This window comes from Vespa crabro, chromosome 9 (assembly GCF_910589235.1).
Source record: "Vespa crabro chromosome 9, iyVesCrab1.2, whole genome shotgun sequence".
In the NCBI taxonomy this organism is placed as follows: Eukaryota; Metazoa; Arthropoda; class Insecta; order Hymenoptera; family Vespidae; genus Vespa; species Vespa crabro.
The window spans coordinates 6,544,354-6,560,760 of NC_060963.1; the positions used below are offsets into that span (position 1 = coordinate 6,544,354).

At 34.6% G+C, this 16,407-nt stretch overlaps 1 protein-coding gene across 2 annotated transcripts in view; it reads right to left on the minus strand.

Annotated features, from left to right (window-relative positions):
- LOC124427087 (integrin alpha-PS2) overlaps positions 1-16,407 on the minus strand; it is a 50,848-nt gene that overhangs the window by 18,356 nt on the left and 16,085 nt on the right. For both annotated transcript variants that reach the window (XM_046969557.1, XM_046969556.1), the window contains exons 3-4: positions 15,718-15,836; positions 4,174-4,345 (exon numbers count right to left, since the gene is read on the minus strand). In XM_046969557.1, the coding sequence (XP_046825513.1) occupies positions 4,174-4,345; positions 15,718-15,836 (291 nt within the window). The remainder of the gene's footprint in view (positions 1-4,173; positions 4,346-15,717; positions 15,837-16,407) is intronic.

Here is a 16,407-nt window from a genome sequence, read left to right on the forward strand (position 1 = left end):
CTTCCATAGACACACACATACACACACACATGTGTGTATTTGTGTGTTTTACCACCACGCATGAACTTTTACATACGTTATGAGAGAAAGACGAAGAGAGAGAGAGAAAGAGAGAGAGACCGACGAACGATTGGTCACTTTGGACGAGAGCTGCCACTCACGCAATTACATCGATCGTTTCTCGTGATCCGTGATCCGACTCTGATCATTGACGCACTGGAGAAACGTGATAAAAAGTCAAGATCGATCGGTATTTTCCGGACTTTTACTCGTCACGGATAAGAAGACAGAAAGAAAGAGAGAGAAAGAGAGAGAAAAGAAAGTCCTTGCATTGCATTCGAGTTAATCGCGAATATTTGTCGACTTCTCAACTTCTTTGTTCAATAAATATTTATAAGAAATATTTAACATTTCTGTTCGAGATACTTTTAAAAATTTGATTTTGCCGATTTGATCAGTTTCTTATGTTTCTAAACTTTATTTAAAAATATAGAAAATGTAATAACGAATATCGAAATATTTAATATATTGATAATTAAAAAAAAGTGAATCGTAAAAGATTGTTTAGACGAAAGAATCGAAATCACAAAGTCGAGTGGTTCGGGAATCACGTTGTCCGGCGCGTCTCTTAATCGAATTACATGCGATGAATGGAGTCACTGTGATACTCTCGGATGCTGCGAACGTGTGAGAAGTCCACGCATTTGTGCATTATTATACGTACAGTTGAACGCGTATTTTATCGTATCATTTTTCTATAGAAATTCGAAGGCCATTGCTACTGTCGCTCCCATATATTTCTTTATTCTTTTATATCGGTTATCGACCTTCGTTCCTTATCTGTTTCTCTCTTTAATTGTAGAATTATTTATATCCACGTCGGTAATATAGAAACCTTTTATATGATATATATATATATATATATATATATAATATGATCAAGAACACGTTGACATTTATTATTATGCTATTTTTTTCTCCTCTCCGTGAAACTCCTAATTTATTCATGGTAATCGTTCATTGTACATTTTACATACCACATACATGGTGTCCGAAAAGCATATATATATGTATATATATGACAAAAAAAATGATTATGATGTGAATTTAACGTCGAAACACAGCGATAAATTGCATTGGTGTCGCTCAACAATTTGTTTTAATGAATCGGCAAGCCGGAAAAAGAAAGAACGTATAGCAACATAACCGGCAGGCAGAAATCGCCAACTCGATCGTAATTCAAGTAGGATCAAGTGCTAATTGGCCTCGTTAGAACGGCGCTGACTTAGTACCGCTTGCGCTCTATGGCGCCTTCTAATTATCATTTTTTTCAACGTATCTATATAACACCAGCGAACGAGTGGGTGCCTTTCGTCGTGGAATGTGCTCCTCGCGTTTTGTCCTTGCTTTCTCTAATCTAACGGATACCGCGACCGACAATCTTTAAATCGACGATCTAAAAAGCATGTATACGTATGAACCTTATCGAGTTAACAAAAATAAAGTAATAGTCCATTTATATACGACCGTGCGATAATTGTTCCATGTTTGACACATTTATACACGATCAAATATGATAGTCGGATTGAAATCAAACGTTGTACAAGTCTATACAACAAAATTCCATTTTTAATTGAAGACTTAGCTATAATAAATGAATCCTTAATCCGTCCTAATGGATCAATTGCTCATAAAGATTTCACTTTTCTTCTGATAAAAGAAGAATTAATAAATTATTTCTCTTTTAATACTATTAATATTAAATTCATGTAATCCATCAATTTAACCTTATACTTAAATTTACTCAAATCATTATTTATTATTTTGTAACAAATTATCTTAACTTTGATCGATACAACGATACGAGCTTGAATTTCATAATGAAAAACATAGCATTTTAATGTATATGTCTAAACATGAGAGATACCAGTGAAAATAAGTATGAAGGGAAGATGATAATATAGGAAATTTTTTTTTTATCAGACTCTGAATCAAGCAAATTGATCGTAATAACTTATGTAACGTCGTTAGTCATTTATGTAACCACACTTGTCTTTATGTTTTCAAAATATCAAAATGAAAAATTAAACTAGTCAAAATATATAACAAAAACTAAATCAGAAGTATTGGAACATTTAGATTTGATAAAATTGATTGATTGTATGGAATAAGCATTAAATATTTTAAAAAACAATATGTAATATACAAATCATAAAAATAAACAATATAAATGCATAAAAAAATATGAAAAACATTAATGCATTACACGTTGTATATAAACAATATACAATATCTATCCAATCAGGGCGTATAAATATATATCAATAAAATCAATTTCCATAAATCCAATAGTAATAAATTGATTATAAAATAGATAGAAAAAAAAATCATAATATACTTGCTTTGAGAAAACATGCGATAAAATTAAAAATAGAAATTTCTATAAAAACGATTAAAGTCAGTCCATTTAATTGAATGGTAAAATTTATTTGTAAGAAAGAATTATTCGTTTCAATTCTTTCGTCGATCGTTTTTATTAAAAAAAAAAATCAATCAATGTTTGTCGATCAACCAAATCATTGTTTCTTCATTCGTATCATTTCATTTTTAATAAAAATAAATTTAATAAATTCAGGTGACAAAATTAATAGCGATTCCGAGTATAAGTATCTTGATTAACGTAACTTTCGTTAATTTCAACGAATGGGTCATACGTCAGAAGTTTCACGAACAAGTGTCAAGTAAGTGAGTACCTGTATGCTGGTAAAAGTATCTGTCTATTGGTGACAGTGCTTGAAAGATAAACCGCTGAAAGGCATACGGGCGAGAGGATGTGGCTTTTCTTTCACAATAAAAACGAACAATGCTCGCGACGATGTTACGACTTTTCATTCGTAAAATAAAATGCGAAGAAAGATGCGTTATAAATTACAAAGTGTCTCCTCCATCAAGCAGATAGAACCTTTCGCTAAAATACAATTCCAAGGAAAATGTTAAAATGCTTACGGTTTCTCGTTTCTCTTCTAATCGTTCTTTCTCTTTCTCTTTCTCTGTCTCTTCCTCTATCTCTCTTTTTCTCTTTAACTTTCGGATCCAACAAATTGTTTAATTACGCGATTCACGAGCTTGGAATTTCTCGGCGATGAGATCACGCCATGAGAGTTCGCTTCAATGATCGAAATTTCGAGGTAATGCGTTTCCCCTTGTCTCCTCGTCGCAAATAAGATATTGCCTTTATGAGATAACACGGAACAGCTACTTTACTCTGACGATAAAGAAAATCGATAACGCAGAGAAGCTACATTAGCACGATTGTTATCTCTTATTGTTCGGTTGGATCGTTGGAGTCAAGTGTTTTTCGACGTTAAAAAAAAAAAAAACACAGATAAATTTTGAGCCAAAAGATGACTTTTCCTTTCTCGATAGTACATGAATTGTGAGATTTCGATCGGAAATGTTTAACTCGAAGAGAATAGACAGAATTATCGACATTTTTCCTTGGCTAATTGAATTTTGTTGTACTTGAAATTATCACGGAACAACGAAGCTTGGATCTCGTAGGGTCTCACACAACGAAAGTCGATATGTCTTTTGTCATTAAAACGCGAAAGGCGGGGAGGTAAGTAAGTAAGTACCTACGGGTTGGCAGGAAGTATCCTGTTACGAGACGTATTTATGGTTGCTATAGTTTCAGAACATGACCATATGTCGCCTTGATCCTTGTGATCCTCGAAACTTTCTCCCCTTCCGTCAAGGATTTACCTTTCTTCGGATAAATTCGAGACTCCTCAAATTCCTCTTAACGTTAACAGGGAAAGAAAAAAAAAAGAAAAACGAATTGGAAAAAAAGAACAGGAAAAAGAGAAAGAGCAGAACTAATAAAAAGAAGGAACAGTAGCAAAGATATGTCTGTTTCAAACAAAGACTCGCCACTTTACGACTGTTTATAACACTCGAATTTGAGTCTAAACAGACGTCATTCTTCAACATTTTTCCCTAAATCCAAGAGTTAAATCCAGGAAGGAATGGTCAGCACATGTACGATAGATCATCGAAGTATTTCGAACTAGCGTGGTGAAATACTCGAATGTTTTTAATTGATTTTTGGTAATCGATATGAGGAATGGGGAGAAAAAAGAAAACAGAAAAAAAAGAAAATAAGAAAATACTCACTCGTTCGACATGGGGAAAATTCTTGAGATTCGTTGAAATTCTTGTCGATTACCCAACAGGTACCGACTGGATCTCTTCGATTACCAGCGATGGTTTCTTTAATCGATCTCGATTCGTCAGGATCGTATCTTGGCTGTGATAGAGAAAACCATATGTATCTCGGAGCACATGCCTGTAACAAAGGGAAAACTTAATTGAATAAAGTCAAAAACCATTCATAATATCATTCTTCATTCTTTCCTTATCCTTGAGTGTATTTGTATTGTTAACGATGCGTTGCTCGCAATAAGACGAGCATTTTAACAAGTCCATGTTATTTACTTCACAGTTTCGTTCATTCAATGCTAACAACATTGAAAGTTTCACAATGAATGTTAGTAAGTATTTATTTGAACGTTAGATGCAGAAGAAAGTATACTTTAATAGATGATATCATTTAATTATGTACTTGTTGAAGGCCTTCAAGTTCGAGGATATATCTGTATACGTTACCAGTATGTATTGCGTAATGTGTATAGATCATAGTCGTATTTAGAACTTATCATTAACCATACGATCAGCTACTGCATGGACGTTATTGAACCGTATCTCGCATTAAGTTTTTATCTTGAATGAAATCACGAAACGCAAGAACGCTTCTTAGCATCGTGATTAAAGAATCGTGAAATAAAGAAATCGTTATATATATTAGAATGATTATATATATATATATATATAACGATTTCTTCATCTATATATATATATATATATATATATATATATATATATATATATATATACACATATATATTGAATTCTTTAACTGTCCAAGCAACGTTCAAAAAATTGACCACTTTTCTCCCTCGTTACCTATTAATAACATCGATGATCATCGTGACGAATTCATCCTGTTCGACTACCATCCCTCTCGTTGTTTCTCGCTTGATAATAATCCAATCGAGTTACGTCGATCTTCTGTAGTTGACCGGCCAACAGAAGCAGCCATTGACCTCGAGAGAATAAGTAGCAGGTGAAGAGGATTGAATTATTTCCCGCTCGTGTTTCTAACGATACAACGTATAAATCGTTATAAACGAAAATAAGAAGAATAAGAAGAAAATGATGAAGAAGAGGATAATGAAAAGAAGAGATAGTAGTTCTTCGGAATCTTTCGAACGATATAGCCTTGAGCGAACACACATAACTCTCATTGTTTGCGCTTGCAACACGTTAATATTTTAATCGTTTTTCAAGGTTGGCCCGTGTAAACGAGCCTTAACGAGACTCGAACGTCGATTTCACATGCACACACCAGGAGCAAAAGCACGCACATGTTGCTAACTCTCTTTCTCTCTCTCTCTCTTTCTCTCTCTCTCTTTCTTTCTTTTCCTCTCATGTTCATCCTTTTGAGGAAGAATTATACGAATGCGCACCGGTTTCGTTCGATGCACGCAACACGGCCAATATTAATTGCGAGCCAATTAAGGGGCGTTACAACGAGCTTCGTCGTTATACGCACGCGATTCTCTTGTATCTGGAACACGTTGTTGCTCGTAACCGTTGAGGTCTACACCCACTACATCCCATCCATCTCCTTCTTCTTTTAATCAAGAATTACGAGGAAAGGGAATTCGATTCCATCGATTAAGTTGTTTCACGCGCGAACGTTATTCGATTCTACGAACGTTACTCGATTCTACGAATGTGATCATGATAAATCCTATATGAATAAACCGGATAAAAATTAATTGAAAAGAAAAAGAGAAGAAAAAATAAATAAATAAATGAATGAAAACAAAAATGTATAAATATTTTAAAGGACGAATCGTATTAATTCATGTGATAACAAATGACGTGTATTACGTATGAATGTAACAAAAAAAAAACCAAAGAGAGAGAGAGAGAAAGGGGGAAAGAGAAAGGGAATGAAAAAGAAAGGAAGAGGGAGAGAAAGATAAATAATAGAGAGAAGACTATGCGCCAAAGTAGCGTAATTTATCCATTACGCCAGTTTAGCTCAATCGTTGAAGGATTACCGCTATGATAACGTACGAAGAACGACTATGACTTGTCTCAATGCCAACTGACGGAGAGCAACAACGACCGTTAAGTACGCTCTCGCACATTTCTCCTTTCGGTTCGGCGCGACATCGAAAAGAATAATGGCGGTTGACGAAGAGCTCGCGACTATGTCGTCGAAGCCGTAAGCGGAAAGAAACGGTTATCGGTCGTTCCAAATAAAGAAACCTTTGGCGATTCCTTTCACCGGTGCCGCGACGAACGAAGGAATTCGGCCGAAGAATCGAAGAAGAAGAAGAAGAAGAAGAGGAAAAAGAAGAAACAAGGAAGGAAGGAAGGAAGGAAGGAAGGAAAGACAGACGGAAGGAAGGAAGGAAGGAAGGAAGGAGAGGAAGTCATCGAGATGAAATAGAATCCAAGAGAAGAAAGAACTCGACCGAGCGAGTCGTAGGAATTCGATTGCGAGGTTCTTACAAACACGATTCCTTCTAGTTTTCTTCGTTCGTTCGAGTATCATTCGATTTAAAAGAGAACGACGATAAGCTAGTTAGGTAGTAGATAATATCTTTAATGCGACATTATTAAATTTGTGAGAAAATAAAAATGCATATTGAATATATATTGGATATCGAAAAAGCATAGTACTTAATTTATATTACGTATTACTGAGATCAAATGGATGACAGAATTTGTATAAACTTATGTTCGAAAATGATATATGCTTTCATTGAAAAGATTTTATTGAAAAGATATATGCTTTCAATGATTTTTATGATTTATTATGACAGTCATAATGTTCATAAATGTTCGGAAAGTTCTCCTTCTGCAAGAATGCATTCGTCAAATTAATGATTGCCGAATTCTAATATTCTGATATTCCAATTATATTGGAAATAATAGTAAATGCATTTTGAATACATTCAACAAAGTTCATCTTCTGGTTTTTATTATATTTTTATAAATCAATTCTTTTGCATGACTCCATAAATAGAAGTTCAGAGGCGTTAAGTCAGGTGATCTAGAAGACCAACAGTCAATTGATCAATTATTAATTCGGAAATAAATAAATGGAAATAAATCGTACATAATTTTAAAAGCATATATCTTTTCAATAAAGTATTTTTGGACATAAGTGTATATGAATTTTTTTCCATCCTTTTGACCTAAGTAATACGTAGTATAAGTTTGGTCCCATACTTTTTGGACATCCTGTATATATATATGGTATGTTTAATTCATCTTGATTTTTCCTTTCACGATTGCAAAAAGTCTCTTGACAAAACGGGATTTCTCTACTGTTTTATTGATAGAAGATTTAAAATCGAATTTAGATAGAGATTAATGGAATTAAGAAAATAATGGAAAAACTTTGTCTTTTTTTAACGAATACGTTATTTAAAATTTATACTGATAGAAATTTTAATTATGTCTCATTGATTAAAATTCGTATACATTATCATAAAACATGGACAAATATATGAACCATCTTTTTTATGGGAGAAAATTGTACAACTGCTTTTATTATAAACAAAAATTATTTATAAAAAAAAACACGTTTTACAAGAAAATGTTACACTATGTTACATCTGGAAATAAAAAAAAAAAAAAATCAGACGACATTTGAAAAATATAGGATATGAAATTTTTCCCTATTATTCTTTTACGATTGCGAGCGCTTCTTACGAGAATGTTTCATCTTTTACTTTTCTTTTATATTAAAGAGAACGATAAAAATTTATTTGCCATCCGATAATATAATAATTAAAGCGCGTTTAAATCTACGAAAGAAATATAGAAATAATGGATGGAATACGATATCCTATTTTGTTCATTTTCTTTTTTTTTTTTCTTTTACGATCACTCGAGTACGATCTGTATAAACTCGAGGACCACTTGAGGTAGCTTAAAACACGGCTAATAACATGGTTCCTTTAATGTCTTCCTCGGTGGGCCACTTCACGAGCTTTCAACAGGCATCTCAATGAACGGGGATGGAGAAAAGTGTGAAGTCGTTCGTGAATTTAACGAATAAAGTGTTCCTTCATGTATCATATGTATCATATGTATAGATATATACAAACATACATATAACAATTACCTATACATACAAATATATATACATATATACGTATAGAACGATTTATATAATTAAATAAATTTGAAATAATCAAATACTATGAAGATTATGCATCATCAATATATATGTATGTATATATGTATATATATATCCATATATAGCTATATCTCTTATCGAAAAAATAATTTTTGCAATGGCAACGTACGTTGAAAAGGAAGAACACGCACGTAGTTTGTTCACGCCATTTACGATTCTTCGTCGAACTTTACGATCGACCGATTGGACGCGGGCCAAGAAGAGAGAAAACCAAACGGCAGCTGGTCTCACATCGCCGTAAAGCTTTTCATGCTTTTGCGCCTTTATTGTTCGTTCGAACGTGTAACGCACGTGCGCGCACGCGCAGGCCTCAAAGATCCTTCAAAGTCACGGAGTATCGCGTTTAGAATAAATGACAAGACTCACTAAACACATGAGGGATCATTATGCAACCTGAAAGTTTCGAATGATTAAATAGAAACGATACGTTGAAAAATCTTTTGAAAAGATCTCATTCGTACAAGCGATAAGACTGATGTAAAAAAAAAAAAGAAAGAAAAGGATAAAAAAAAAGAAAAGAAAAAAATTAAAAAATATCGGAGGAGGAGGAGGAGGACGATCGTTAAAAGTTTGTAAACTTAAACGAAGTAAAGTTTTACTTCAGCGAAAAACTTAAGCGAAAGTTATTTTCGGGATACGAATGAGGTCATCTCTGGTTAGTTGCACTCAACTTTGATCGTTTCGAATAGATCTCGCCTTCGTGTCTTAAAGCAATTGACAGTCCTTTTAAATTTGAAAGAGAAGGAAGGTTGATCTTTTGCTATATCAAAATATAAATACATACGGATTCTTACACACATCGTATATAGCTTCGACGATACGACTACCTATAATGCCGAAGGCATCGAATCGGGTTACTTCCGTAGGACGGAAGTCATTAGAGAGTACAATGTTCGTCTCTTACAAAGCCGATGACGTTATATTCCAAAAGAGCTCTCTCTCTTCCCCCCTCCTCTCTCTCTCTCTCTTTCTATCTCTCTCTCTCTCATCTTCCGTTTATTCGGATTAAGAAACTTTATCTCTTGGAGTACAATGAATGTCTCGCAAAGGCTTTCTAAAAGATTAAATTAAATCCTTTTATTCAAACGTCGTGAATCATAATCCCAGTGATAACTACTTCGAGTAAGTACTTATATATATGTATCTCTCTTTCTCTCTTTCTCTGTCTTTTTCCTTTTTCCGTTAAGAGATAACTGACGGTTATAAAAATATGATGAATGATCAACACCTGGAAAGACGGTGTCCGAAAATGACCAAAAGAAATGAAACACAAAGAAAAGAAAAGAAAAGAAAAGAAAAGAAAAAAAAGGAAAGGAAACCCTTCTTCGTAGTAGATTCTCTCTCTCTCTCTCTCTCTCTCTCTCTCTCTCTCTCTCTCTTTCTGCCACAAAAAAATGGCCCGTAATAGTTCGCTCGTAAAACGTCCATCTCCCTTTCGTCTGTGCCTTCGAACACCTTGACATTTTATTTGCCACGAATGAAATTAATGACGCAAATGAAAATCAACGGTGAATGGGTTCCACTTCCTCGCGAGTTAATCGACGAATTACGACGTTGATAGTCGATCGGTGTGCTTGATTATTTCGTAGAAAAGTCGCTTGCATTTATCGCACGACGAACAGTATCAAAATTTTACGATGTTGATTTTTTATGACTCCAGACTTTCGTGTGTATATGTGTGTGTCTGTGTATGTATTTACGTACATATCACTCTTAATTTTTTATTCCGTATTACTAATGCGAAAAAGGAGAAAAAAGAAGCAAAAATAAAAAAGAAAAAAAATGAGATATAAAAAAAAATAAGAATAAGAATAAGAATAAAAATAAGAAAGGAGTAAGTACTCTCGAGTGACAGAATAACAGAGTAGTCACAGAGTGGGATATTTACGTCATAAAGGTGGAGCCTAAGGAGTTGCTTTAGTTTCGAGGTTGACTCACCTCGTATATACTGAGTCACAACATTATTTATACATCGTACAAATACGAGCATATGATTCTTGTGGTTGTGAACACATAGAATAATAAGAGACAGCAAAAAAGAGAGAGAGAGAGAGAGAGAGAGAGAGAGAGAGAGAGTGTGTATTTGTGTATGTGTATGAGAGAGGAAGGTTAGGAGCTCACAACTGTCAGAGAAAACAACTCGGACGATTTGTCATCCTTGAATCCTACAATTTGTTATCGGTAGATTTCATACGATTAATACTTTAATAACTATCTTTGCGAAAGAATTCGCGTATCGTTTCGTTCACGTGCTTATATTATTTTTTTATTACCTTTTACATAATTAATGATTCCGATTTGACCGAAAAATTTTCGTGCCAAATATTAAATTTAAATACAAATATTGTCGTTCGTCATTTTAGTTCTTGTAATCAATCGATTTTGTTTTGGTTTACGAGCATGGACGACGAGTTTCACGGTGTTTTATCGTATTAAGGTCGCATTTCCTTGTTCCCGTGACGGAGCTGACGCCGCTAAGGAGACTCGGGAAAAAGAAAGAGAGAGAGAGAGAGAGAGAGCGCAAAGTGGTTCGTTCGAGAACGAACCGTCTTGGAGGAGGCCACGAAAGGCTACCGCGGAGCAAAAAGGGATCGTTTAACGGGCGTCGCAATTTGTCCCCTCGACAAAACACACGACTGGAATGCGTATTGTCTGACCGTCGGATTATCCGATCCCTTCTTCTTCTTCTTCTTCTTCTTCTTCTTCTTCTTCCTCTTCTTCTTCTTCTTCTTCTTCTTCTTCTTCTTCTTCTCATCTTCCTCCTCATCCTTCTCCTTTTCTTCCTCCTCCTACTCCTAGGACCAAGTACCTCGCTAGACGAGTTCCAGACTAGCGAGATGAGTTTGTCTCTTAGCTCCAATTAATATTTTAATAACTTTCACTAATAATATATATATATATATATATATATATGTATATATATATAATTATATAAATGGATACGTTAATTATAAACATAGATATCATTAGAGGTAGTAATAGGTAACACTTTGTGAAAGATTTGATTCGATCGCTTATACTTATTAAAGTTTTTGATTAAAGATTTTAACGTAAATTTAGATATAGTAGTAATATATCATGTACGTCGAACAAATTATTTATAGTCTTTTTCCTTTCTTTCTTCTTTTTTTGTTTTGGATTTTTCTTTTTCTTTTCTCTTTTTGTTTTGTTTTATTACTTTTTCCTTCGATCCTCACGCTTTTTCTTTTATCTTTCAAAGGCAAAAGATCCCATTGAAAATATACGACATAGATAATGCATACTCGAGATTTTATATGTCCTTTGCGAGGTGTAGCCTAAGGTGACTTCTCTGAAGGAACATTGTCCTGTCGAGTATCCTCTACAATGCCATTTCCATTCTCACGAAGAGAGTGTGCCGACAAACGACAATCTCGAATCCTATCGATCCTCCTGACTCCTTCCTTCGTTGCGTTCACGCAAACTCGATGGGTCCTCGCATGCGAATTCCCAAAACGGGCGAAAGTCACGGCGTAAGGGACTACGGTGCGTGCATGCGTGTCGAAGGGGAGAAGATGGTAGACAGAAGAAGAAGAAGAAGAGAAGAGAAAGAAGGAAAGTCTCGAGGATTTCGTACAAGGCTCTGCTTTCAAGCCGGGTCGCCGAGGTCGCGATTGTACCTTCGCTTTGATATCCCGACTCTTTCGGTTGATCTTTTTTTTAACTTTTAACTTTTTTCTTTTCTTACTTTTTCCTTCTCCCCCCTCCCCCCTCCCCCCATTCCTTCCATCCTCTACACCTCGGGTAAATTTACGTTTTAAAAATCTCACGACGTATGACGAAACAATACTTCGACTTTTGAAATCATTTCGTTTGATTATTATAAATATCATTAATTGCATGTAAAAATTGTTGAAAAATAATATTGCATATTTCGTAAAATAATTTATTTATCTATGACTATAATAAATCTTATTTGTATATAGAATTGTATTTATAAGTCCAAAATTTTTTAGCTCATGACCGAACTTAATAGAAATTAAATGAAAGTTCAAAAAGAAAAGAAAAAAGTAAAAAAAGAAAAAAATAAAAAAGATAAAAAAGAAAAGAAAAAGAGAAAAAGAAAAACCAAAAAACTAGAGTGCCATGTCTTACAGGTTTCTTCGTGGAGTTTACAATTACAACATAATCTTGAATATAGGAAAAGTATTAATAGAAAGGAGTTTCGTAAACATCAGCTTAAGATCACCATCCGAAAATACTTTTTGTTTTGTTAGAAGAGAAAGACCGTGAGCATTATTCGAACGTGCTCGGGAGCTGCTTTCTGTCGAAGTCTCGTTCGCTCGTTTGCCCTTTAGACGCGACCTTTCTCTCGGAAGCAATTAATAGAAGGTAATTATCGTGGTAGCTCGTCGTTCGTGTCCGTACGACGGTGCGAAACGCACGTTGTATGTTCGAGGAAGATGAAGAAAAAGAAGAAGAAGAAAAAGGAAAATAAGAAGAGAAGGAGGAGGAGGAGGACAAGGAAGAGGTAGAAGACTATGTTCAGATCGAAATCTGTCATTACGGAAGAAACGGTACAACGACAATTCTCAACGATTACCTATTGCGTTTATGTACCGTTCATTCGACTACTGTTTTCTCTTTCAAGATAGTTCAACGAAAAGAACCGATAAAGATTTCAATCATCTTCTATTACATCATTTATTTTCTCTTAATGATTTTCAAGAACCCTTCAAATTCATGATATTTCATGTATCATCGTTATTTCGATCATCGAAGATAACAATTAATAATTTAATCGTCACGTTAGCTTTATCCTTTTAATGTCATATATTATAAAAATACACTATTATATTCTCGAAAGGAAAAAACAAATCAAGTTTGTCGGATTCGCTATGCATCGGATAACGATTTTCGTGGTTGCATCGAGTACCATCGATAGACGTCACGTAGTCCGTGATGAGAATAGTATGTGGACGTCGAGGGTACATTGTTGTGCTGGATCGTGCGTCTTTCAAAAGGTTTGGCATGATCGATTATGCGACTCGCGTACCTATTGTACTTCCTATCTTTAAAAGAAACGTCCGTTCTTTCCAAAGATTCTCCACTTTAATTTATTTTACCACGCGCCACGATTAACGTTTCTTGAACGATAAAAGACGATAAATGAATTATTTAATTCCGCTTGTCCTTGAAATCAAACGGTCCTCTTCGCTTTCATTCTCGAATTTTAAACTGGAAACGTCAAAATGAAATAAAAAAAAAAAAAAGAAAAGAAGAAAAAATGTAAGAGAATTTAAAAATAAGAGACGATTTACGGCGGGTTCGCATTCTGGAGTAAGTAGATAATTCCAGTACAATGGCGGACGGACGGAAAGGTAGACGCAAAGAATGTCGTTGCAGAGTAATAAGCATGACGTTTTCCTGTACATGAAAATTACGCGAGTACGGAATTGTCGGTAATTGTCTTTTTATTTATAGCCTCTTGTCAGTTTTTCTTTTCTCTCTTTATCTCTCTTTATTCCTCCCATTATCCAAACGTCCATTAAACTTTCACTTGATTCATACAGTAAAGATTCTATCATATAGCTTATACCATAATTTCCATGTCATCGTATTTACCTCTTTCAACGATTGAACTTTATCCTTAGAGATATTTTTATGTCGTCGAAAACAATAGAGATATTCAAAATGATCAAATTAAATAGCACACCTGTATAACCTATGTTAAGCGAGACCTTTCTTCATAGTGTATAATACGAAAAAAGGATTACAATGTTTCCAACATTTTGTATGAATTTATAATTTTACGGAGATGTAGAATGGGGATTTTTTCCATCGTGTCTTATTATTTCATAATCTGTGTTTTATAATCAATGTTTTAATCATTTTTGTAATAAATTTGTTCGATTTTAAAATCAATTAATCTCCTTAATTTCTTTGAAACTCATCAAACATTTTTGATAATGCTTTTCTTTAAGCAAACAAAACAAACAAAATCGAAATAACGACGTCTTCCATTGGACCTCATTATGGAAGTAATTATCGTGCCGCCATATCAAAGGCCGTTTCATAAGCACATCTCTCGCGTAAACTTTCGGCGAAACATAGGGCCGTTCCGCATCAGTCCCGGATTTACAAGATTTTTCGTACGCTTTTTTTTTCTAACATCTCACTGGTCCAGACTTTCAGGGAGTTCAACGGATTACAAGAAGCTTTACGTGTACATATGTACGTACTACATACTATCCACTGTGTTGAGTTTCTGAAGAAAATGCATCAAAGTGAATAAGGGCTGCGGTACATCAGACGTACCGCCGTCTACGAATGGATGATACGTGACTCTCCGAGAAATGTAAAAATCTTCTACATTAGCGAAGATTGCTTTTCGCAATGCTTATATCTTCTATTTAGAAAAAAAAAAAAAATAGGAGAAAGCAAATATCACGCGTTGTGTCCGAATTTTAAAATTATAAAATATCATCTTGAGATTTCATCGACCTTTACGATTAATTTCATCGGGTGATCATGATTTTATCATGATATATTCTGCCACTCTAGGCTGAGTTTTGCCCTCGGAGTAACAACATTGGAGGGACTTTGGCCTTTGTTTATTTTCAATTCCTAAAATAGGAATGGAGTCGACTACCGAGAGAAAGAAAGAGAGAAAGAGAGAGAGTTTATCTATTCGTAAAATAGGATTTTTGAGAATTTTGCTAAATTTTCGCGAAACTTTTAATCGATTAACTTTCTCGGTTAGAGAGAAAATAAATATTTATGATTATTCAACTCTTGTGAACAACTCGCACGTGTTCCTTCACCAATCTCTTCTCTTTCCCTTTCCCTCTTTCTCTCTCACTCACACACACACACTCTCTTTCTCTCTCTTTCTCTCTCTCTCTCTCTCTCTCTCTCTCTCTCTCTTTTCCTTTTTCTTCTTCCCTCTTTCAACAACTGCGATTCCCTGTAAGGAGTTTTCCTGAGAAGCCAGAAATAAGGCCGGATTCTTCCAGTTTATTTTTCCTTGTCCTTGCGAGAAAGCTTCGCTTCCCGTCGCACAAAGTCTGGATACTTGCGTGCCGATGTGTATAGTTTTATATACCTACGTGAAATTATTTGACTTAACAAAGCCACACACATCGTTACATGTATTATCCATCCTGTCCATCGAAAATATAATCCAATATTATCTATTTTATATGCATATAATTGATTAAAAAAAAATCGTTTAAACATATGCACGTACTTAGTTAACGAAACGATTCAAGAATACAGTTGTATTTCATTTTGTTTTATTCCATCAAAAATTAAAATGAACTTGTCAATGCTATTCGAAATATACTCGTTATAACATTTCATATTTCAATTAAAAATATTCATTTCCCGGATATTTCAATAATAAAATTACTCACCATAATCGGACCGCCATCTTTACTCGAGGCAGATACCGTCGCGCCAAACCATTGAAGCGTTTTGTTATCGACCTGAGTCAGACTACTAGGTAGGGACGGATTTCTGGCATGGTTGTTTCCTGGAAGAAGAACGAGAGAATGTTACGTTATCGAGTAAAAATTTTCTTTGAATTTATCGTTCGTGCTAAGAAAACGTATTTAATGAAACTAAACGATAATATACGATGACGTTGAAAAGGATCGACGAATGAAAAGGATGACGTTTCTTTTGTAACTTCTGGACCTTTAGTAGGAATTAATTCAAGTCGAAACTAACAACTTTTGTGATATACAATTTACGTTTATGGTGCACGATATTACGGATCCAAATGATTCATTCGTGTGGGTTTTAATTTCAACACAAACATTGTGTTTAACCGATAACTATAAACCGACCTCATAATTCCCAGTAGATATTTCATATGAATACGTATACCTACTTTCGGGTGAAACATACTTTTGACATTTCTTCCTCTTATTCTGACTCTGACTCTGGCAACTATACGAAGCCATTAACCGTATCGATCGCAATTGGTCCTTAAAGGGAAGTTGTCTGTCAGTCTTTCAACTATACCAGTTACCATCGACAAGACAAACTCGAGATGTCGAAGTGAAATAATAAATGATTGATCGATCGATCAGATTGGTTTT